The sequence below is a fragment of the Mesocricetus auratus genome, unplaced genomic scaffold (assembly GCF_017639785.1).
Source record: "Mesocricetus auratus isolate SY011 unplaced genomic scaffold, BCM_Maur_2.0 Super-Scaffold_100007, whole genome shotgun sequence".
Taxonomy (NCBI): domain Eukaryota; kingdom Metazoa; phylum Chordata; class Mammalia; order Rodentia; family Cricetidae; genus Mesocricetus; species Mesocricetus auratus.
The window spans coordinates 92,691,829-92,712,856 of NW_024429191.1; the positions used below are offsets into that span (position 1 = coordinate 92,691,829).

General features: G+C 52.0%; 1 protein-coding gene and 1 long non-coding RNA gene across 6 annotated transcripts in view; one reads left to right on the forward strand and one right to left on the reverse strand.

Moving 5' to 3' along the window:
- Window positions 1-816: 816 nt before the first annotated feature.
- Window positions 817-2,364, reverse strand: LOC110340878. Its single transcript, XR_005878515.1, has 3 exons — window positions 1,855-2,364; window positions 1,068-1,681; window positions 817-908 (listed from the first exon to the last, which is right to left on the reverse strand). It is a non-coding gene; the product is annotated as an uncharacterized LOC110340878 (long non-coding RNA).
- Window positions 885-21,028, forward strand: part of Tmem94 (transmembrane protein 94) — a 31,571-nt gene continuing 11,427 nt past the window's right edge. Inside the window, exons 1-7 of one of the 5 annotated variants that reach the window (XM_005069917.4) lie at window positions 885-986; window positions 9,245-9,374; window positions 18,678-18,797; window positions 19,038-19,165; window positions 19,435-19,571; window positions 20,218-20,420; window positions 20,860-21,011. In XM_005069917.4, the coding sequence (XP_005069974.1) occupies window positions 9,351-9,374; window positions 18,678-18,797; window positions 19,038-19,165; window positions 19,435-19,571; window positions 20,218-20,420; window positions 20,860-21,011 (764 nt within the window). In that variant the 5' untranslated portion in view covers window positions 885-986; window positions 9,245-9,350. Of the gene's footprint in view, window positions 987-1,584; window positions 1,700-9,244; window positions 9,375-11,804; window positions 11,934-12,635; window positions 12,886-18,677; window positions 18,798-19,037; window positions 19,166-19,434; window positions 19,572-20,217; window positions 20,421-20,859; window positions 21,012-21,028 lie in introns of those variants that run through there. The other 4 variants (XM_013113280.3, XM_040750056.1, XM_013113279.3 and 1 more) reach the window with 4 other exon arrangements.

Genomic DNA, 21,028 nt, shown 5'->3' on the forward strand with positions numbered 1-21,028 from the left:
AATGAACTGTAATAAACCACAGATATTTGTGTTGTGGAAAAGTGACATGATTCTATGGGTGTTTTAGGTAAGGCTGAACGGTTTTAAACAGTTAAATCAGTAAGAAACGGTTTCTTATCTAACTGAGAAGAGGAATTTTAATTACATGATTAAATTCATTAATATAAGGAAGGGACTCTTTCTTCCCAGGCCCAGCTATGACCCCTCTGATTTCATAAACAGATTTTTTTTTTTAAAGCAGCTCTTCCAGACTTAGATCTCTGGGAAAATGGAAATAAATACTGATACATGCTTATTTTGTTTTCCCAAGACGGGATTCCCAGGCGATTTCTCTAATTATCTAGAAAAAAAAATTAACTTGTTTTTCCCTTTAGATTTCAAATGAACTGAGGGTGAAATAGCAGTATTGCTTTGGATTCTCCAGCTTTGGCTTGGATGCAGAATTACTCCGTAGGGACTTTAAAAAAATAAGGAGGGAGGATTCAAGAAAAGAGATAGGGCGATCTTGCAATGTGCTTTTTAAAAAATAATAAAGGTCAGAAGGTATCGCCTGCCCACAGCTTTAGAACACTTTAGTGGGAAAACTACTGGGGAGGCAACTGTGTGATCGCTTCTAGTCAGATTGCCTACACCTGAAAACGCGCGGAACACCGTGTCCAAGGTAGGACTCAGGCTCCCGGGAATCACTTCGGAGCAAGTTATCACATAATTCCGCCAGGCTCCCGGAGGGGCGGTTGAAGCTACAGCTTAGCGCAAGAAGCAGCCAATAAGATCATCAGAAACTACCGCCGTCTCTAATTTCAGCCAATCAGCGTCCGTCTCCTTAGCAGGTTGGCCCGCACCTCTGTTGTCGCGGGAAGGAGGGCCAGTCGCCTTCGAGCTGCCCTTAACGGACATGGCTGCGGCCCCTGGAGGCGGGGACGCGAAGTGAGGAGGGGGCTGGGAGGGGAGCGGACGCGGGCGAGGAAGACCGGTCCGGGGCCCCGGTAAGTACGAGAAGGTCCGCGGCCCGAAGTGGGGAGCAAGGGGGCGTGGGGCCCGGCCTTCGGCGTCCCCCGAGTTCTTACCCAAGGCGAGGAGTGTCTGGGGTGTGCGCCCAGCAAGTGGTTTCACGGGGGACACCCCTCTGTCGGGGAGAAGAGGGACCGGCGCCAGCCTCCGACTCCCGGCCGGCTCCTTCCCTCACGTCCTCAAGGGTTTCCTGTTTTTTTTTTCCCCCCCTGTCTGTCCTGGTTTACTCCTTGCCCGCGGTCCCTCGTCAGAAATAAAGGTTGTGTCCAACAAAGAGTCCTTGGCCCAGGTTCGTCGTGGCTGGGCCGTGGGCCAGAGGGCTGCCAATCCTGATGCCACGAGTGTTTATTTGTAGGCCTCTGGGTGTCCCGGCCCAAATGAAGACGGTTGTCACCCCCCAACCCCGCGCGCGCGCCGGGCTCGCCGGGGCCGGGAGCTGACGCGGTCTAGTGCGCCCGCCCGCTCGCTCGCCTGCTCGCCTGCCCGGCCGCTGGTGCAACTGTGAGGGACTTTTCGTTCATTTGCAAGGCTGCGATGTTGCAGTTGGGGTGTGCTTCCCCACTTTTAGAGTCACGTAAGGATTTTTCAGGAGCGACCACGGCACCACAGCATTTGTAGTTCTGGAAAGCAACCTGCAGTGTGAAGCCCTCGTTTTCTCTACTGTGAAACCCTAAAGTCAAACGCAGAGGTGAGATTCAGTACCTAAGAGAGTTCAAATCAGGGTGACTGACAGAATAAAAAAAAAAAAGTGTGACAGTCACCCTCCGATCGGGCCGCTGTACAAGGTGGGCCTTACCCTGCCCCAGGATGTGGCAGGTCCCATAGAACCCATTGTAATCTCACCTGCTTCCGTTAGCTCCGACTTCTGTTAGGTTCCCTCTTTGGCAGAATTACAAGCCGGGGATCCCAGACTCTGGGGAGTGCTGCGCTGACCACCCCCTTTGATAAAAACCAGCCCCCAGCTAGTTTTGAGACTTAACCGTCCTGGAATGTGTCCACCTCCTTCGATCACGCCATTTGGTATCCAGAGCTCATAGATGATTAGACCACTAAAGGTCGACCCGGCAGTGAGAAGGAAGGAAAACAGAAAACACTTGACGTTTCTATTTTAAGTGGCTACAGAGTGCCAGTTCCAAGGGAAGAGATTCAACCTTCTGGAAAGGCCTACCTCCAGGAGAACAAATGAGAAATAAAGGTCACAGGCTCTGGTTTCTCCCTGCTCCTTTCCCCTACATTGGACTCCAGAGAGGGAGGAACTGTCCAATGAATACGGCCTTAGATCCAAGGTGTTATTTAACTCAACCTGGGCTGTCACGTGAGAGCCGGAAAGACCCCACAGCTCCTCTAAGGCCATTCCTGGTTTTCAAGCCGAAAAGGCTCCCACCCCCCCTTGGCACCTTCCGGTAGACGTGTGTGTCAGTGTTTTTTGTCCTGTTGCTCTTGTGTCTGTGCCTGTTTTCACGACAGTGTCTCTTTAAAACTTTTAAACTCTGGTTTCCAAACAACAGGCTTGGGTGTAGCAAACGTTAGACCACTGCTGGAACCGGACTGTTTTTCCTTCCGAAAGAAAGACCCAGTGTGGTGGTGATCAGGGGTTTGTGTAACAGTCAGCTTTGCCTGGGGCTGCTGGTCACATGATATGGTAAGGAGGGTAAAGGCAGGCTTTCAGCCCAACCTTGATGCTCCCTACATCCACCAAATCTCAGGATTGCTCTGAGTCTTAGCATACTCAAGTGTGATCTCAGTTTTTATAATCTTAGGTTCCACTCGAGGACGCTTTTGATAGCAGCCTTCCTTTGCAGGGAGGTAAACAAACAACAAACAAAAAACCCACAAAAAACTACCAGGAAACATAGGAAAGATGTTATTGGAGAAGGACACAGAGGTGAGCTCCCAGAGCATAAACCTGCCCTGAGCTGGCTGCAGACTCCAAAGAGAACTGCTTGGTAATGTTAGGCAGATCCAGATGTTTGCTGGTTGTTTTTTTTTTTTTTTGTAAAATACATATTGCACCAAATTTAGCATTTTAACAGGTTGTCTAGCATTCAATACATTTGTATTATTGTGTAACCATCACCACCACGTACCCCTAGAAATTTCTCATTTTTTTCTCACTGAAACTACCTCTACCTGCTAACTCTCCATCCTCCATTGTTCTATCACTGGCAACTTGCGTTACACTTTCTGTCTCTGTGGTTTTCGGACATTTTAGACACCTCATGTAAGAGAAATCATCTGGTGTTTGTCCTTTTCTGATAGCTCTTACTCCATTTAGCACAATGTTTTTTTTTTTGTTTTTTTTTTGTTTTTACGAGACAGGGTTTCTCTGTATTGTTTTGGAGGCTATCGGTATTGGTCCTGCCCGGCCTCGAACTCACAGAGATCCGCCTGCCACTGTCTCCTGAGAGCACAATGTTTTAAAGGTTCCTACCTCCCAAGTTTGACTTTTTTCCTACTGAAATTTTCATTGTATATATTCATAGTACCTAACCCTGTGTGACATAAGGACATACTCACATAAGTGTCTATTATAGCTGGAGCACATCCTCCCCCTCCCTCCCCTCTCATTTCTCCCTCTCTTGTTTGTCTTCTTTGTTGTCCCAGATACCCGTGTGTGTGTGTGTGTGTGTGTGTGTGTGTGTGTGTGTGTGTGTGTGTGTGTGTGTGTGTGTGATTCTTGTATCCTTGCAAAATTTAGGAGCCAGGGCTGGGGTGTTGGTGGCACACGCCTTTAATCCCAGCACTTGGGAGGCAGAGGCAGGCAGATCTCTGTGAGTTCGAGGCCAGCCTGGTCTAGAGAGATGAAGTCTCAACATAGTTTTGATTTGTATTTCTCTGGTGGCTGGCAGGATTGGACGGTTTTCTGTGTTTAATGGCTATTTGCATTTTATCTTTTGAGAATCAGCTGTGCATTTTGAAAGTTCTTTTGTTGACTAGGTTGTTTGATCTGTTGACTTGCTCTTCAAGTTCTTGGTATAGTCTAGATATTAATCTTCTGTAGCTAGGAAAGACTCTTTTGAGCTTATCTCTTCATTAACAGTTGCCTTCTCTGCACAGAGACTTTTGCATGTCATGAAGTCCTGTGTGTGACTGTTGGCATTCTTTTCTATTTTTCGTCTTGGAATATTTAGTTGTCCTGACTGCCTTTGGTGAAGACTTTCCTTCCTCTCCTGAATTCTCTTTGTACATATCTTCTTTAAAAAATCAATTGTCCAAAAATGTCTGGCTCTATTTCTGGACTCCCAAATACCAAGTCAATACCACATTGCTTTGAGTGCTGTACTGTTACAGTCCTTGATGTCATGTGGCATCTTCTAACTTTTGTATACTTTTCCTCCCCAAGGCCTCTGCTCTCCCTCCCTCCCCCTCCCCCTCCCCCATTATCACTTGATAGATCAGACTGGCCTGTATAGCCCAGGCTGGCTTCAGACTTGGGGCAGTTCCCCTGTTTCGGCTTTGCAAGCCGGTGATACCACTGTGTCAGGTTAAGCAATTCCAATTGCTTAGAAAAGTATTTCTCATGCTGCTTTTTGTTTGTTCTGGTCCTGTGCGTGTGTGTGTGTGTGTGTGTGTGTGTGTGTGTGTGCGTGTGTGTGTGTGTGTGTGTGTGTATGTGTGTGTGTGAGAGAGAGGGGGGGGGTTTCCATATATAGTCCAGGCTGAGGATGCAGGTATGAGGCACCACACCTGTCTCTAATCTTCATTTTATAGGTCTTCCCCTTCCTCTAGAGGTCCTAGTCCCTGCTCAGGGACTTCATACAGCAAGGCTGTCTCCTGCTGTCTTGGATAGTAAGTACCACTCTTGCGTAGCTCTGCTCTCTGCTATGTCTTTTTTTTTTTTTTTTTTTGGTTTTTCGAGACAGGGTTTCTCTGTGGCTTTGGAGGCTGTCCTGGAACTCGCTTGGTAGTCCAGGCTGGTCTCGAACTCACAGAGATCTGCCTGCCTCTGCCTCCCGAGTGTTGGGATTAAAGGCGTGTGCCACCAACGCCTGGCTCTCTGCTATGTCTTTTGGTGTAGGATAAGCACCTTCTTTTCTTTCTTTCCGTTTCTCATTTCCGTTCTATTCTCCTCCTTCCTTTTTTCCCCCTTGTTGGCTATAACATTACTCTGTAGCCCAGACTGGCCTGAACCTTGCAGTGTAGAACAGGTTATCTTTGCACTCTTGGAGATCCTCTTGCCTCACTCCTTAGTGCTGGGATTACAGAAGTAAACCACCACACCCGACTTCTCTGTTTCCTTCTCTGCGTTCTGTCTTATGGGGGCTGCTGAGATAAGTCAGTTGGTGAGGAGTTTTTCTGTCAAGCCTGGCCACCTGAGTCCAGTCCCTGGCCCCATGTGATGGAGAGATAGAGGCCCCCCCCACAAGCTGTCCCCTGACCTCCACACTTAAGCCACGCATTCACGTCATAGCCAGGTATGATGTCGCATGCCTTGAATCCCAGCACTGGGGAGGCAGAGGTAGGTAAATATCTGTGAGTTTCAGGCCAGTTTGGTCTACGGTGAGTTCCAGGATGGCCAGGCAGGTTTACTCTGCCTCAAAAACATAAATAAAAAACCAATGAATGAATGTGTGTTGTGCAACTGAAGGAAGCATCCCAGGCACGCTCTGCTGTAGGCAGGGACCAGGTAATCTTTCTTGCCGGGAAGGAGACGTGTCTGTTAGCATGACTGAATGTTAATGAGCCTTGAGTGGCTATGCTCCCATGCTCACATACTGACTGGAATCGTGTTTGACTAAGCCACTTACAGGAGTAGTTTTTTGAGCCTGAGCTGAGGGCATGCTATTCTTCCCAGTTAAACTGAGCCTGTTGAATTTGGCAACCTGTTGGGATCTCCTTGGATCCTGTCTTTGATATTTTTCCCAGGGTTGTGCTATCTAAGAATTTGATTACCATACCATCTGTTTCCCCACTAGAGCCATTGATAAAAATATTGACTAGAATGCAAAGGATGGAACCCGATAGCTTGCTGTTGAAAACTTTCATTCACTGTAGCATTAACATGCCAATTAGTCCCCTTTCGTTACAGACACTTAACTAAATATGAGACCCATCAGATATTGTTTGGTGTGCTAAGCAAGGCCACAGAGCAAGCCTTGCTAATGAAGATTAAATTAGAAGGGTCAGAAGGACAGACAACTCCCCAACTCACCCTCAGCTGGAGCAGTGGAGCTTTCCTTGGTTTTTTGGCCTTGGTTCTGTGCTTGGCAGCAGGAAAAATCCATCCCTTCTTTCCATGGCTGTTGCAACTGTTGTTTTAGTTACTTGTGGCAAACCAAGATTATTATAATTTTCTTCCAACTCTCCTGCACTTCTTGTCTTCCCCTCGTCCCTTTCATCTTGTTTTGTTTTGTTTTTTCAAGACAGGGTTTCTCTGTGTAACAGCTCTAGCTGTCCTGGAACTCGCTCTGTAGATCAGGCTGGCCTTGAACTCACAGAGATCCACCTGACTCAGCCTTCCCAGTGCTGGGATTAAAGGCGTGACAAGGCCTGACAAGGCCTCATGTTGCTACACACACACACACACACACACACACACACACACACACACTCCTAAGTATTTAAGTATAGCCTGCTTAGTCCATATGATGTTACTTGTACATATATATAATATAATTTTAGGGCTATTTAGTATTGGATAACCACTTTGGGGGTTCTTCCCTGGGGAAGGATATTTCTCCTGCCCTTAGCAATCCCTGGTTGTCTGTAATTTTAGGGCTGGGGCCCCATGAGAGTCCTCCTTCCATGTTGCCATGCCTATTGCTGGCGTCCTAGTTCAGGTCTTGTTCAGGCAGCCATGTTAGTGAGACTTCCTGGGTGCAGCTTCCCTGACATTTCTAGGAGATGAAATCTCACTGCAAACTTCCTGTTCCCTCGGTGGGCTCTTAGTCTTCCATGCCCTGTTGTGCTGTGATCCCTGAGTCTGGGTGCAGGAACTGTGTTGTAGAAGCGTCAGGGGCCCTTGTTCTCCAGTTTGATCCGTTGTGGTTTCTGTAATGGTCTCTGTTGCAAGGAGATATTTAATTTCTGTCTTTACACCTTCTGTTTCCCCTCCTTCCACTTCACGTTTGTGCTCTTACTCTTTCCTGTTATACAGTTTAATAAATTTAGTTAAGAGTGAGTGTATGTGTGTGTGTGTGTGTGTGTGTGTGTGTGTGTGTGTGTGCGCGTGCGTGTGTGCGTGCATGGGCATGCTCACAGATGGCCATGTGCACACTTGGAGGTCAGAGGGCAACTTGTAGAAGTCGGTTCTCTCCTGCCTCCATGTGGGTCCCACGGTTCAGATTCATCCTTGGGAGCTTGAGTCCTGATTCTTGACTTGATCATCATTTCTTGTTAATGAGAATAATGGCTACTGTTTATTGAGTGCCAAATATTGTACCAGGCCCAGTACATGCACTGTTTTACGTAATTCTCATGGCATTGCTGTGAAATAGGTATTGCCATGTCCGTCCTAAGGTCAAGGAGCAGAAGCTGAAAAGGACAAATGATTGACCAAGATCATTTGGTGTTTGATACATGTTGGAGCTGAGATGTGAACCCACAGGTGTTCGTTTAGCTTTGATGCCTATGCTTTTTCACAGTGGGCTATAGGCAGAGCTGGCCCTTTAAGAGCTCTGCTCCAGATTTCATGTCAGACGTTGAGAACAGTCCTCTCCCCGCATCCCATGTAAGGAATGATGGGAATACAGAGACTCTTAGAAAAATGTCATGTTCCTGGCTGCCCTCTGCTCTGCCGTGGTTCCAGCTGGCCACAGTCATTTCCCTCTGGTTGTGCTGGCAGAAGAAGTTAATAGGAACAATCCCGCTCTGGACCCTGGTGCCTTTCCCTGAGTGGTGAATACCTTATTCAGCCCCTGCTGGGATGGGGTGCCATGGGGACCTCAGCCATAGCTGTAAACAAGGCTCAGGCTGCCTGGTCAGAGTGGCCTTGGGGAGAAGTGATTCGGTCTCTCAGGATCCCATTGCAGTTGGCTGCCAAAGACTGAATGTCACTGCTTTGCAAGGCCACTTCCAACGTCACTGTCTCTGACCCTGAGGGCGATGTCTCAGCTTTGATTGAAGGTCCTGACGAGAGGAAGGGGTAGGGAGAGACTTGGCAGCATGGTAGGTGACATCAGCACCGGTGCTGCCTGGAGGAACTGGGTGGGATCTGTAAGTAGAGTTGGTGGCTTCAAACCCGAGTTTCCTGGCTGGGCCTCTGGACATAGATTGTTAATTGTTTCTCGACAGCTCTTTTATGGGTCAGTTCTCCCAGGCCTCTGGTTCCTCGTAATGGGGTTGGCTGCAGCCCCAGAGAACTGACCTCATCAGCAGGTTAGTGCTTCTCCAACAGGAGGCCTCTGGCAGCAGACCAGATTACTCAGTGTCACTTTTTACTGAGAACATGCCCTGATCTGAGATTGTGAAAGTTGTGCTGGCTGCCAGGATGGAAGGGTGAGGGCCAGGGCTCAGGTGGGAATGGGTGTCAAGGTCACGCTTACCTGGTTTTCGAGGGGAAGGCCTGCCGAGAGCCAATGCAGGGCATTGCACGCGCTAAGCATGTGTTCTGTCACAGCTGCGTTCCAGCCCTTGGGCTGGTTTCATCTTCCAGGTACCTAGCTGGCTTTTGTCACTCTGGTTGTCCGGTTGGTGTGCTCATCCTTACAGACCTCTGCCCAAGGTGCCTGCCTAGTGCTCCTGACACACACACACACACACACACACACACACACACACACACACACACACACAGACACCAGACACGAGGCTCAGAGGACCTCTGGCATGTGTGTCCCAGCAAGTGTGGTACACGCTGATCCGCAGGTGGAGAGCAGAGTCTCTTTCCATCCTCCTCCGGATGTCCCCTGATGACTTGTGTTAGATTCAGGGTGGCTTTGCTGCTGACTTTAACCCTACTTGTTAGATGTGCTGATTATCCAAGGCTTCGTCCTGGCTGCTGGAAGTCAGTGGTTTATAGAAGACGTGGGGAACCGAACATGTACACCTCTGAGAATGAAGGTTCAAAGACAAGGCTTGCATTCATTCTCCAGAGACCACTCTGGAGCTGGTCTGCTGGCCTCCCAGAGCGGGCCTCACCCAGGGCTGACCCTGAGGTTCACTGCTGGAGGGCCAGGCCGGCAGGGCTCTGGTGCTCTGTGGCAGAGGTGAGGTCGTCATGTTGCACAACAGTCTCCCAGCCCTGTGACCTTGTGACCTTATTTACTGGATTTCTTTCTTCTTTTTTCCCCAGATGCTGTAACTGTGACAGACTCGCTGGAATTTGTCCATGTTGGGGAGGAAGCTTCCTTCCAGGTGTGGCTGTGTGCATCTGGGCATGTCTGAAGTACCCTGGGCCCATGGACCTGAAGGAGAAGCATCTGGTGGGCCTCGCTCTCTTGCTGTGTGGCTGTTGTGGGAGTCTGGGCTGGGCTCCCCTCACCTGGGTTTTCTGGGAAATCTTTGGCTTGGAGTTTTACACTGAGTGAGAGAACGGGTGCTGTGGTGCCTGTGGGGACGTAACTCTGGCCCCTCTCAGAGGTCAGTATTGTCTGGCTGGGATGAGGACAGGGTTAAGGGTAGCCCAGTTAACGCAGCTGCATGACAGCGGGCTTTCTGATTGGGTTTGATCCCAAGCCAGCCTTGCCCAGAGCTGTGTAATTTGGTTTGTTTGCGCCGTGCTAGGGCTCTGCCCCAACCTGCCCAGCCATGTTGAAGACTGTTGGGCACCCTGTCTGTGGTTAGGGACAAGCACCTCGTGAGATTCCAAAAACAGCTGTGTGTTCATCAACAGGACTGAGCTAGGCCTGGTGGTGCAGGTCTGTAATCCCACTTACTCTAGAGACTGAGGCAGGAGAATTGCAAATTTGGGGCATGCCTGGCCTACAGAGTGAGTTCAAGACTGCCTTTGGCAACTCTTTGAGGTCCTCTCTCAAAGTTCAGCATCATCTGATCCTAAGATCAGTGGGCTTGAGTAGTCCAGGCAGTTGAAGACTGGATGGAAGTAGTTGTAGAATATTCTTTTCCCATGGTCAAGACTGCTCCCGGGAAGTTTTTGTGTCTCTTGCCTGATTTCGGTACACCCTATAATAGACCTCTGTCTCTGCTCATTCCCCTGGGGAATTTCCAGGCCCACAAGTGTTGGACTAAAAAGCCACATACCAGTGGCAGGAGCCATGTTTATGGAGTGTTGGACAGAGCCCTATAGGCTGGGGAGATGGTTCCCAGCTTGTAGAGGATTACACTCTAGCTTAGGGACGGTTAGCAGCATAGTCAGTTTAGTAATGGAACCCAGTGGGGTTTCGACCTACGTGAGGACCTCTTCTTTCTTTCCTTCCTTCCTTCCTTCTTTCTTTCTTTCTTTCTTTCTTTCTTTCTTTTTTTTGTTACTGTTGTTTTGTTTTTTGAGATGGGGTTTCTCTGTCTTGTTTTAGAGTCTGTCCTGGAACTAGCTCTTGTCGACCAGACTGACCTTGAACTTACAGAGATCCTCCTGCCTCTGCCTCCCGAGTGCTGGGATTAAAGGCGTGTGCCACCACCGCCCAGCAGACCTTTTCTTTTTACCTTTTCTCTTTTGCTTATTATGAATGTGTGTGCAGTGTGCGAGTGTGTGTGTGTGTGGGGAGAGGGGATACATGTGCTGCTGCGTGCAGGTGGAGGACAACTTCCAGGCGTGCATTCTCTTCTTTCATCCTTGTCTGGGTTCTGGGGTCAAACTAGGGTCATCAGACTTGTGTGCAAGGCTTTACCCACCAGGCAAGGATCCCTTCACTAACACTGGAGGCTCAGTAGGTAAACTCCAATATAAAAGTACATAGGACTCTCAGAAAGAGGATTAAGACTGTTGCTCAGGTGGTCTGTAGTCAACACCTTAGTCCAGGGCTGGTTTGTCTGTTGTTAGGTGACTTCTAGCACCCCAGACTCTCTCCTTTGGACCCACCAGTTCCCAGCCTGTCTGGAAGCACATGGTGGAAATGCTGTATTGCCAGTGTGGGCCCGTTTCTGAGATAACAGGGCTGTTTTCCTAGCGTTGAGGCAGGCAGTGTAGGAAGTGGGTGGAGAGGGAAAGGACTGTAGTGCTGTCTACACAGCACGCTCTGAGGTATGTCATGGAGCAGGGAGAGCAGCTTCCCACCCTAGCAATGACTTCCCGGAACCGAGGGACAGGAGTCCTTCTCAGTGGCTGCAGCTGACTGTCCTCAGAGACTGGTACAGAAGCCGACCCCGCCCATCCCTCTTTCCTGCTCCCAGCAAAGACTTCCTGCCCTTAACCTCTGGACTGCCCAGCCCCTCCTTCCTATCCCCATCTACTGTTTGGCGGGGGCCCCACAGGGAGGTACACAGACCAGCAAGGGGGCAGGGAGAGGCTGGCCTGTGCTGGGAGGCGCTCTCTTTCCTTCCAGCAGCTGGAGAGAGTGTAGTCTAGGAGACAGAGGGCCCTGGAGAAACACGCTCAGCCTGCGTGCTCTCCAGCCAAGGGACCCATTAGGCCGTCCTCAATCCCTGGGGTGTTATATCGTCCTCCTGAAGATGGCCTATCCATTAGCAGAGGAATCTCCAGTCCCCTCCTTACCTCTTCCTTTACCCACAGTGCCTGTACTGACTTCTTTTATGTCAAGCTGGGGGCTCAGAGCCATGTCTTTAGAGCCCTAGCCACTCAGTCCAGGCTTAAAGTGCAGAGTAGGAGCCTTTTTGCCTGTTCCTGGGCTTGGTGGAACACACATTTAACCTCGGCGCTCAAGAGACAGAGGCAGGCAGATCACTTGAGTTTGAGGCCAACCTGGTCTACATACACAGTGAGTTTCAAGACAGCTAGAGCCATACAGAGAGACTCTGTCACAAACAACCAAACTACAACAACAACAATCAAACCAACAAAGATCCTGAGGCACCCAGGCAGCCCTGGTCTCTGGTGGGCCTAAATGCAGTGCTTCCCTTTGTGGGTAAGTAGCTTGTGGACCTCTGTGTCACCCGGAAGGAAGGTGTTAATGTCCTAAGAAGTCCTCCTAGCTGGCCCTGCCCTCTCCCTCTGCTACTGGTTTCTTGCTTCCACCAGACTCCTGTGCCTTCTAGAAGTGTCTGCTGGAATCCCTGCTGGCCACCCCTCCCTGCTGCAGGATGTGCTGCTATTAATAAGGCCCCGGTCCCCGACTTGCCGCCACTCTCACTATGGAAGGCTGCTGGGTTTTGTGCTCTGAGTGGAGGGGAACTCTGGAGGGTGATTAGCTCAGCCACAATGGGGTCCTAACTAGTGACCTGGGGGCAGTGGGCAGGTAGTCTGGCAAGAGATTCAGTATTTATGTTCCCCAAGGTACCCCTGGATGCCAGCATTTGCCCTCGAGGGCCCCAAGCCCTTGACAGCTTCTTTGGTCTGTCCAAATGTCCCTCTATCCATCTGGCTGTCCTCTGGCTATACCTGGCCTCTGCTCATCCTGCTGCACTGGTCTCCTCTGAAGGGACCAGACTCCTGGACACCTGGCATCGGGGACCAACTTTTGCCTCTGAACCCTCCTTTCTTCACCTTCCTCCTCCCTCTTCCCTCCCTCCATGGCTCCCTCCCTCTCAGAGCTGCTGCCTGCTGCCTCCTCCTCCCTCCCTGAGTCTGCAGCGTGACTGGAAATAGGCTGAATTAATCAGCAGACTGAAGCTCTGCCCTGCCGAGCCTGCCGTGCCTGCCGATTCTCTGCAGCACCGGCTCACTCACACACGGTCCAGCCTCTCCCCTTTCCTCGCACACAGTCTCTCTTGGCTTGCTCTCTCATTCTGTTCTGTTCTCCCTCTGTCCTTGAGGGTGGTGTTGGGAGTCACTATACCTGACTGCTTGTCCCTCAGGCTCTGCCCATGCTCTTCAAGCAGGCAGAGCTATGGATGCCCCACCAGGGCAAGCCCAGCATGGTGAGTACGCCAGCTTGACTTTCACAGTTCTAACTGCCTCCTTCCCTGCTCAGGAGGGAGTCTTTGGGCTGTGGCTGCCAATGGAGTCCTGATGCTGCACATCAGGAAGCAGCGGGGATGAGCCGGGCTAAGCACGGCTTTGGAAGGAGATTGGGACTGAGAGCCAAAGAGCTAGCATGCCTTGGAATGGCCAGCCAGGTTTTCAGGTTACCCAGAACAGCCTTGGGGATTGAGTTTCCCAGGGGGGAAAGGACACTGGGACCCAAGGCTCCATGTACAGGTGACAGAAGCTCAGGGCTTGGATGCCAGCCCTTCTCTATAGTGAGGGGATTTCTTTTCCTGCTGGATCACTCGGGACAGTTTTTCTGAGTTTCGGTGGCTGCTGAAGGTGGGGAAGCAGGTAGGTGAAGGTGTCGAGCTCCGCATGAGCCCTTTACAAGGAGGAGACAGGAAGAGCTGTTGCTCTGCCTGCAGTTTGCCAGGCTCCAGATGAGTCCAGATGTGCCAGCCAAACTCAGAGGGACGGGAGTGGCGGCCTGTCCTTCAGTGACTCGGCTTTGATTCCTCTCCATCTACACTGACTGAAGCAACTGAGATGGGGTGACCTGGAGAGGGGGCCGGCTGGTTATAACTGGTGGTCATCTGTTGTCAAGGCCACCAGTCAAGGTTTGTATCTGTAAGCTGCCTCCCTGAATGTTGCTGCTTCTGAAGCAGGTGGAGTAGGAAAAAAAGTGGAGAGAGCCCCAGGTGTTCTACGGGGACGCAGGCTGGGGTCTGGGGGCTTCTTGCTGAGGAGGGTGCAGAAAAGCCCAGTGCAGCAGCTACTGGAAGGCTCGCTAGACCCCCCGATGCTGAGTTTCACGCCGTGGCTGGGGGCCTGTCCGGTGCTACGTTACTGCTTGTGGTTGTCAGTCATTTTGCCCGTGTTGTTCCCCACCAATGCTAAGTCCTGCCAGTGCTCCTCTTCAGTTTGCAACAGAGAGAGCCAGCCCGGCTGGTGATGGCTTCCCTTTTGCCCAGCATGGTGGGTACATCTCAGTGCTTAGGCGGCAAAGGCAGACAGATCTCTGACTTTGAGGTCAGCCTGGTCTACATAGTGGGTTCTAGGACAGACAGGATTACATAGTGAGAACCTGTTTCAAAAAACAAAACAAACAAAAACTAACCAACCAAAATAACAACTGCCTTTCTGACTCAAGTTGTTTCCTCTTTGCTCTGGCTAAGTGTGACAATGAGCCAAGTGTCAACACTGACAATAGTGGGCAGGGATGGCCTGAAAGACGTCAGTATCCTTCTATCCTGGTCCCTCTGGGGTGGAAGCCTCACTCCTGGCCCCAAGAACGCATCTAGAGGTGCCAGCGTCAGGGAAGGGGTGAATTTTTAGCAACAGAGGAGCAGAAGTCTCTTGTTAGCCTTGGGAACTTATTAAGGCACATTAAAATGTTCCTCTCCCTTCTTGACCTCAGTAGGCAAAGAGAAGCAGATCTCAGCCTCTGCTGACTTAGTTATTTATTGTTCAGATAATAGGAACTTGCTGCATCTCTCCAAGGCGCCCAGGAACACGGAGTAAGTACCCCGTGTCCTTCTGCCTGTTCCCTACCAACCGGTTCTGCTCCTCCTTCAGAAAGCATGGTGGTTTTCCACTGAGCGCCTTGGCTCTGGATCTTCTGCCACCTGTGGAAAGGCTCAGACAAAGAGGGAAGCAGGGATTTGACCCTGAACTCTGGCCCTCCTGCCACAGAGGGGTGAGCCGAGCAAGCTTAGCAACGGGACCGGCATAGTTGAAGCCTGTGGAGAGTAGGCTGGCTCGGGAGGCTCAGTCCTCACCACAGGGCCAGCCTGTGTGGGCAGGTACTTCCTTTGGGCAGCATGTAATTACAGAAGAGCTTATTTTCCCTCTGCTGCACTGTCTTTAATCTCCTGTCTGGAGTTGGTGCCCCTGGCCAGACACAACATGCGGGGGCAGATGCGGGCGCAGACAGCTCTGCAGGTGTCCTGTCCAGGGAGCATCTGTTACTTCTGACCATGCCTCCCTCACCTGGAGAGGAGCAAAGGCCTGGGACAGGGAAAGCAAGTGATGGCGAGGCGGTCAGTCCTGGGCGTGGGGCCGCAGAGAAGGAGGCGGCAGATGTCAGGGTGGCCAGTGCCCGGGAGCCATTGAGTGCTCTGCAGGCTTGGCTGGAGGAGGGATGCTCTCTGGTCCTCTAGCTTCTCCTCATGGGCTTTCTCAGCCCAGCAGCTTTCCAGGGAACCCTAGGGCCTGTGGGCTTCGCGGGAACCCTTTCCTGCTCATCCCAATCTCTCAGGCCTGCAGCAGCCCTTATCTCTTCCAGCGGCCCTCTCCTCCTCTCACGTCACGAGTTTTAGAGGTTTTGTCTTAATGCTGCCCATCCTAGGAACTCTTGATTTGGGCTGTGGAGAGGAAGCTAGGGGAAGACCGAGCCCAAGAGAGCAGGGTAGTGTGAGGGGAAGGTTCTAGGGGCCCAGGCTTCGTACTCTGGCCCCAAATCCTTCCTCCCGTTGACAGGGACAGGCCCAGCCTGCCCTTCGTAGACCTTTGTCTTCGCTAGAGCCCCATGAAGGCCTGTGCCCTTCTAGGAGATGACGTAACGCCCTAACCCTTGAGAGTCAGGACCTTCTGGGTTAGATAGAGCAGCGAAGAATCACTAGGTGATGGTAGCGCACGCCTTTAATCCCAGCACTTAGGAGGCAGAGGTGGGCAGACCCCGGTTGAGTTTGAGGCTAGCCTGGTCTACAGAGAGAGTTCCAGGACAGCTAGGATGCTAGGATATTATACAGAGGAAGAAAAAAAAAAAGCTAAGAACCTTGGGGCAAACACATTCTGGAAAGCTGAGGTGGCCAGTGATAGGCAACATGGGAAACTCTATTCATGTGCATCTATAATTCAAGGTATGTGGCACTGAGCCCCTGCCCCTCAGGCCTGGAAGCCCCTTAGAGTCATGGAGGTGTGTGTCCCACCAGGGCCAAAACCAGTGGCCAAGGAGAAAGCCAGGGGAGACATTTGGAACTGGTCAGGAAACAGAAGTGCAGAGTGGCAATAGGCAAAGCAGAACTGTCCCCTGCAGAGGACAGACATGGGGCCATTGGGGTGGCGGGGCAGGAGAGTGTGTCCCCACAGCCCTTCATTCTCAGAAGACAGCCCCGAGGTGTCTCAGGCTAAGGATTCGCTTAGTAGCGGAAGTTGGTCAGGCGGCCTATGGCAAAGACTGGTTGCACCCACTTGTTGTCTTGGTATTTTACAGCTGGAGATCCGTCCAGTGAATTCACCCCCGTATCAGCTTTGTCTCCGAAGTTTTGGTACAGTGGGGTCAGGTTGGTGCCTAGGCAGCCATGTCTGTCCGTCTTTCTATCTTTTATTTTTTTTGAGACAGGGTTTCTCTGTGTAGCCTTGGCTGTCCTGGAACTCGCTCTGTAGACCAGGCTGGCCCCGAACTCACAGAGATCCTCCTGCCTCTGCCTCCCGAGTGCTGGGATTAAAGGCGTGCGCTACTGCACAGCTGGTGTGTCTCTGAAAGCTGCAGGAAGTACTGCAGGCTTTGGTTGATGCCCCTGACTAAGGTGTCGCCGGGGTCACTGAGGCTGCTTGTGTGTTCATCCACTCACACGTGCACTCAGCAGGCGCTCGCTGAGCTCATGTGTGTCTAGCACCATCTGTGCGGTTCAGCGGGGAGGGCTTGTGGAGATGGGCGGATTCAACTTCAGATCTGTACCAAATATTGTACCAAAACTCAGGGAATTTAAGGTACAATAAAATAAGAGAGCCAGACTTGCCAATCCAGAATCAGTTCCATAGGTGCAAGCTGAGGGCCAGGATGTCCTGGGGCCCTTAGACTACAACCCTGAAGGGCAGCTCTGGGCTTTCAGGACTGTCCCTTCCACATTTGCGCTATCTTGAAGCAAGAGTCACCTGGTGGCAAGTGCAAGTATGTCCTTGGCTTGGAAGTGAGTGTGTACCCTTTGCACGTGACTAAGGGCCACAGAAGGAGAGGCTGGGAGTCCCCAGGCCCCTAAGGCCTCACAGAGCAGGCACAGAGCTGTGGCGTGGGCTGTATCAGTGAAGGAGAGGAGGCTGCAGAGATGCTCAGTGGATAGAGGGGCCGGCCATCAAGCCTGGTGACACAAGCGAGGTCCCCACATGGTACAAGGAGAGAGCTGACTGCTCAAAGTCGACCTCTGACTCAGTCAGTCAGTCAAATGTAATAAAAATGTAAAGGTAAAGGGGGCAGCTTTTGAGGGATTCTTTCTCTGGTTTGGGAAAGGTAAAGAAGGGAGGGGAAGGGGGGGAGCCTGGGGTGGTGCAGAGCTGACCAGGCAGTGGCAGTGTGGAAGGAGAGGTGACCGGCAGGGAGGGTGGGGATGAGTTTGGAGTTTGGGAGTTTCCTGTCCTGAGAAGCAGGTCCCTGGACAGGTCTGCGTCCGGAGCAGGGGCCCGGCTGGTAGTGAAGCGTAGGCCTTGAAAGCGTGGAGGTGGTAGCTGAGGCAGAGGTCTCCCTGGAAACACCCAGCAGTTGGCAGGGACGGGCTGTGGGGTATCCTCAATGAAGAGTGACCGGATGTGAGGTCACGCCACGCAGCGTGACTAGTCCCTATGCCCAGGGACAGCTGTGGTGACAGGAGAGCGAGGTAGAGTCTCTGTGCTGTCTTTCCCCCCTGAGGTCATGCCCTGCCTAATTTTTAGTGTTACAAAATCCTGTCTTGCAATATAGTGTACTAGAAGGCAAAGGGGGTAGGGTCTTCCTTTTTATTTTAATTTTTAAAAGTTATTACATCTGGCCGGGCGTTGGTGGCGCACGCCTTTAATCCCAGCACTCGGGAGGCAGAGGCAGGCGGATCTCTGTGAGTTCCAGGCCAGCCTGGTCTACAAAGGGAGTTCCAGGACAGCCTCCAAAGCCACAGAGAAACCCTGTCTCGAAAAACCAAAAAAAAAAAAAAAAAAAAAAAAGTTATTACATCTCTGTGTGTGTGTGTGTGTGTGTGTGTGTGTGTGTGTGTGTGTGTGTGTGTGTAGGTCAGAGGACAACTTGCAGAAGTCGGTTCCCTCCTACCATGTAGGTCCTGGGGCTTGGACTCAGGTCATGATGCTCAGCAGCCGGCACCGTTACTGGCAGAACCTAAGTTTTTCTTAAATGTCTCCCCCAGAAACAACATCGGAGCCAGCACTCTTACAGAAACAGATGTATTTCAGGCAGGGGTGGCACATGCCTATTATCTCAGCACTCAGGAGCCAGAGTCAGGATCTCTGTGAGTTCGAGTACAGCCTGGTCTACAGAGCGAGTTCCAGGACAGCCAGGAGTACACAGAGAAACCCTGGGGATAGATAGATAGATGGATAGAGAGAGACTGAGAGAGAACATGGTGATGCATGTCTTCAGCCCTCGCACTTAGGAGGCTCTGTGAGCTCAGGGCCAGCCTAACTGACTAATTGATGTACTGAGTTCCAAGATGGGATGGCCAGGAATGCATGGAGAGACCTGCCTCAAAAAAACAAAACAACAACAAAAAAGCAATACCTATCTTTTGGTCTGTGAAATCCGACAGATGTGTGAAGTCTTGACGAAGCATGGGGGGGGGGGTGGGCAGCAGATGGGCAGGAAGCCCACCGGCTCCAAGGATGGAGGGTGAACAAGTAGACTGAACCGAGAAAGTCCCTTTCATGCTTTTACCTTTCACTTGGCTTTAGGGAGTGTGGGGTTAGGATGGGGGAGGGGCCTGAAATCAAAGGGTGAGTGGGCGGGGCCAGGGCAGATGCTGACTGCTTCCTTTACCTGTAGGGAGAGCCCCCCTTGGCCCTGGGCCTGTCTACCCGGAAGGCCCTCAGTGTCCTGAAGGAACAGCTGGAGGCTGTGTTGGAGAAACACCTCAAAGAGCGGAAGAAGTGTCGTACGTGGAAGGTGAAGCTTCCCTCTGGGGTGGCCGGAGCTTGCTGGGGAGGCAGAGAAGCAGAGAGGCCCTGTCTCTGGGACATGCTGTGCTTGTCCCCTGGATAGCGAAGACTCTACTGAGCCTTCACAGGGTCAGAAGTTCCAGTTTCCCAGGAGTGGTGCCCCACCCTACTTGCTGGAGGTGGCTTTAGGATGTGGGCACATTGGGGGAGCCGGGAGACTCACTGCCTGCCTGTCATGTTGCTCCAGGAGACATGGAAAAGCAGCTTCCTGCACCTTAGTAACCGCTGCTCCTGTTTCCACTGGCCGGGGGCGTCTCTCATGCTGTTGGCTGTACTGCTGTTACTGTGTTGCTGCGGAGGCCAGCCAGCCGGGAGGTAAGCAGGGACCATGACCTCTGCAAGCTCCATTCAAACCTCTAGGGTATCTCAGGGCTCTGGGGGGCTGTTGCCTGAGCTGGCCCATAGTGACCAGAGTACAGAAGAATCCCTCTCCCTTGACTGGGGACAGGGACCTGGCTAGTGTCAGGAAGCAGGCAAGACTGCTTTCAAAATGGCTAGAGGAACGAGCGTCTTGGGCCGTGGGAGCGGGCTGTGAGGCCTTTCCTCTGGAAATATATGCTGCTCTCTGTGTCCCTCAACTCCAGCCGTGGAGTGGAGCTGGTGAACGCCTCGGCCCTGTTCCTGTTGCTGCTTCTCGATCTCATCCTCATTGGGCGGCAAGATCGGCTGAAGCGCCAGGAGGTGGAGCGCAGGCTCCGGGGCATCATTGACCAAATCCAAGGTGAGACTGAGGGTCAGAGCACTGTGACCAGCCCAGGCCCAGCAGACGGTATGGGGTGACAGGTGCCTCCCTCCGGTGGCTCTCTTGCTTCTCCAGGCCATCCCAGATGCCACACACAGCTCCTGAGAGCAGCTTCGGCCACAGGCTCCAACTGTCCTGTTGTCCTGTTCAGCCGCTCCCTTTCCTGTCCATCCCCCCCCCCTGCTCTCCTGTGCTACAGCCTCTGCCCAACCCGCCTTGTGCTCTGCTCTGCTTCTCTACCTGGCTTCTCCTCTTGCCTCTAATTGACACTCTTGCCCCCTCTTCCTGGCCTGTTCCCCATGCTGTCTCTCCCCTCCTGGCCTTTCCCCCATGCTGTCCCTCTCTCCCTGGCCTTTCCCCCATGCTGTCCCTGTCCCTCTCTTCCTGGCCTTTCCCCCATGCTGTCCCTGTCCCTCTCTCCCTGGCCTTTCCCCCATGCTGTCCCTCTCTTCCTGGAAGTCATCTCTCATTGTGTGGCAAACAGTTTTACTCCTGCTGGAATCATTCTTGATACACTTGAGTACTAGGGAAGGGCCCTCGAGGGAGGCATTGATGAAATATGGGGTGCATTTGCATGCATGGAATGGGTTTGCAGACCCAGAGCTGTTGTCTGTGCTCTCATTAGATGCTCTCAGGGATGGGAAGGAGATCACGTGGCCGAATGCCATGTACCCAGACCTCCACATGCCCTTTGCGCCTTCCTGGTCCCTGCACTGGGCTTACAGAGACGGACACCTGGTAAACCTGCCAGTTAGCCTGCTGGTAGAAGGAGACATCATAGCCCTGAGGCCTGGCCAGGAATCCTTCGCCTCCCTGAGGGGCATCAAGGTAGAGGGAATAACTGGGGGGCGTGTCTGAAGTTGGTTAGAAGTCCTTAGGCTTAGTTTTCATGCTTCCTGCCCAGTTTCGGGGTCTACAAGGGTACTCGGGCAGGACTGGAACCTTCTCCTACTGTTGCTCTGTCTTTTGCTAGGTCCTTAAGTCCTAGAAACCCAAGTCCCATAGGGCCCACCCCAGCGGGGTCATTGCTAGTGGAGACCCTGGCCTTGGGAGCTATTTCTACTTGAGTGACACTGTCCAGGAAGAGTGGTGGCATAATCTAAAACCTAACACTGGAGAGGCTGAGGCAGGGAGATCGCGGGCTCCAGGGCAGTATAAGCTATACAGTGAGCCTGTCTCAAGAAACCCAAAAGGAAACAGCCCCCATCTCCCCACCCCCAAAACCCACAATGCGCCCCTTTCTTTCCCTCTGCTTTGCTGCTGTCAGGATGATGAGCACATTGTCCTGGAGCCAGGAGACCTGTTCCCCCCCTTCTCTCCGCCACCCTCACCCAGGGGAGAAGTGAAGAAAGGGCCGCAGAACCCCCAGCAGCACCGGCTCTTCCGAGTCCTGCAGACTCCGGTGATTGACAGCATCAGGTAGTCCCGCCTCTTTC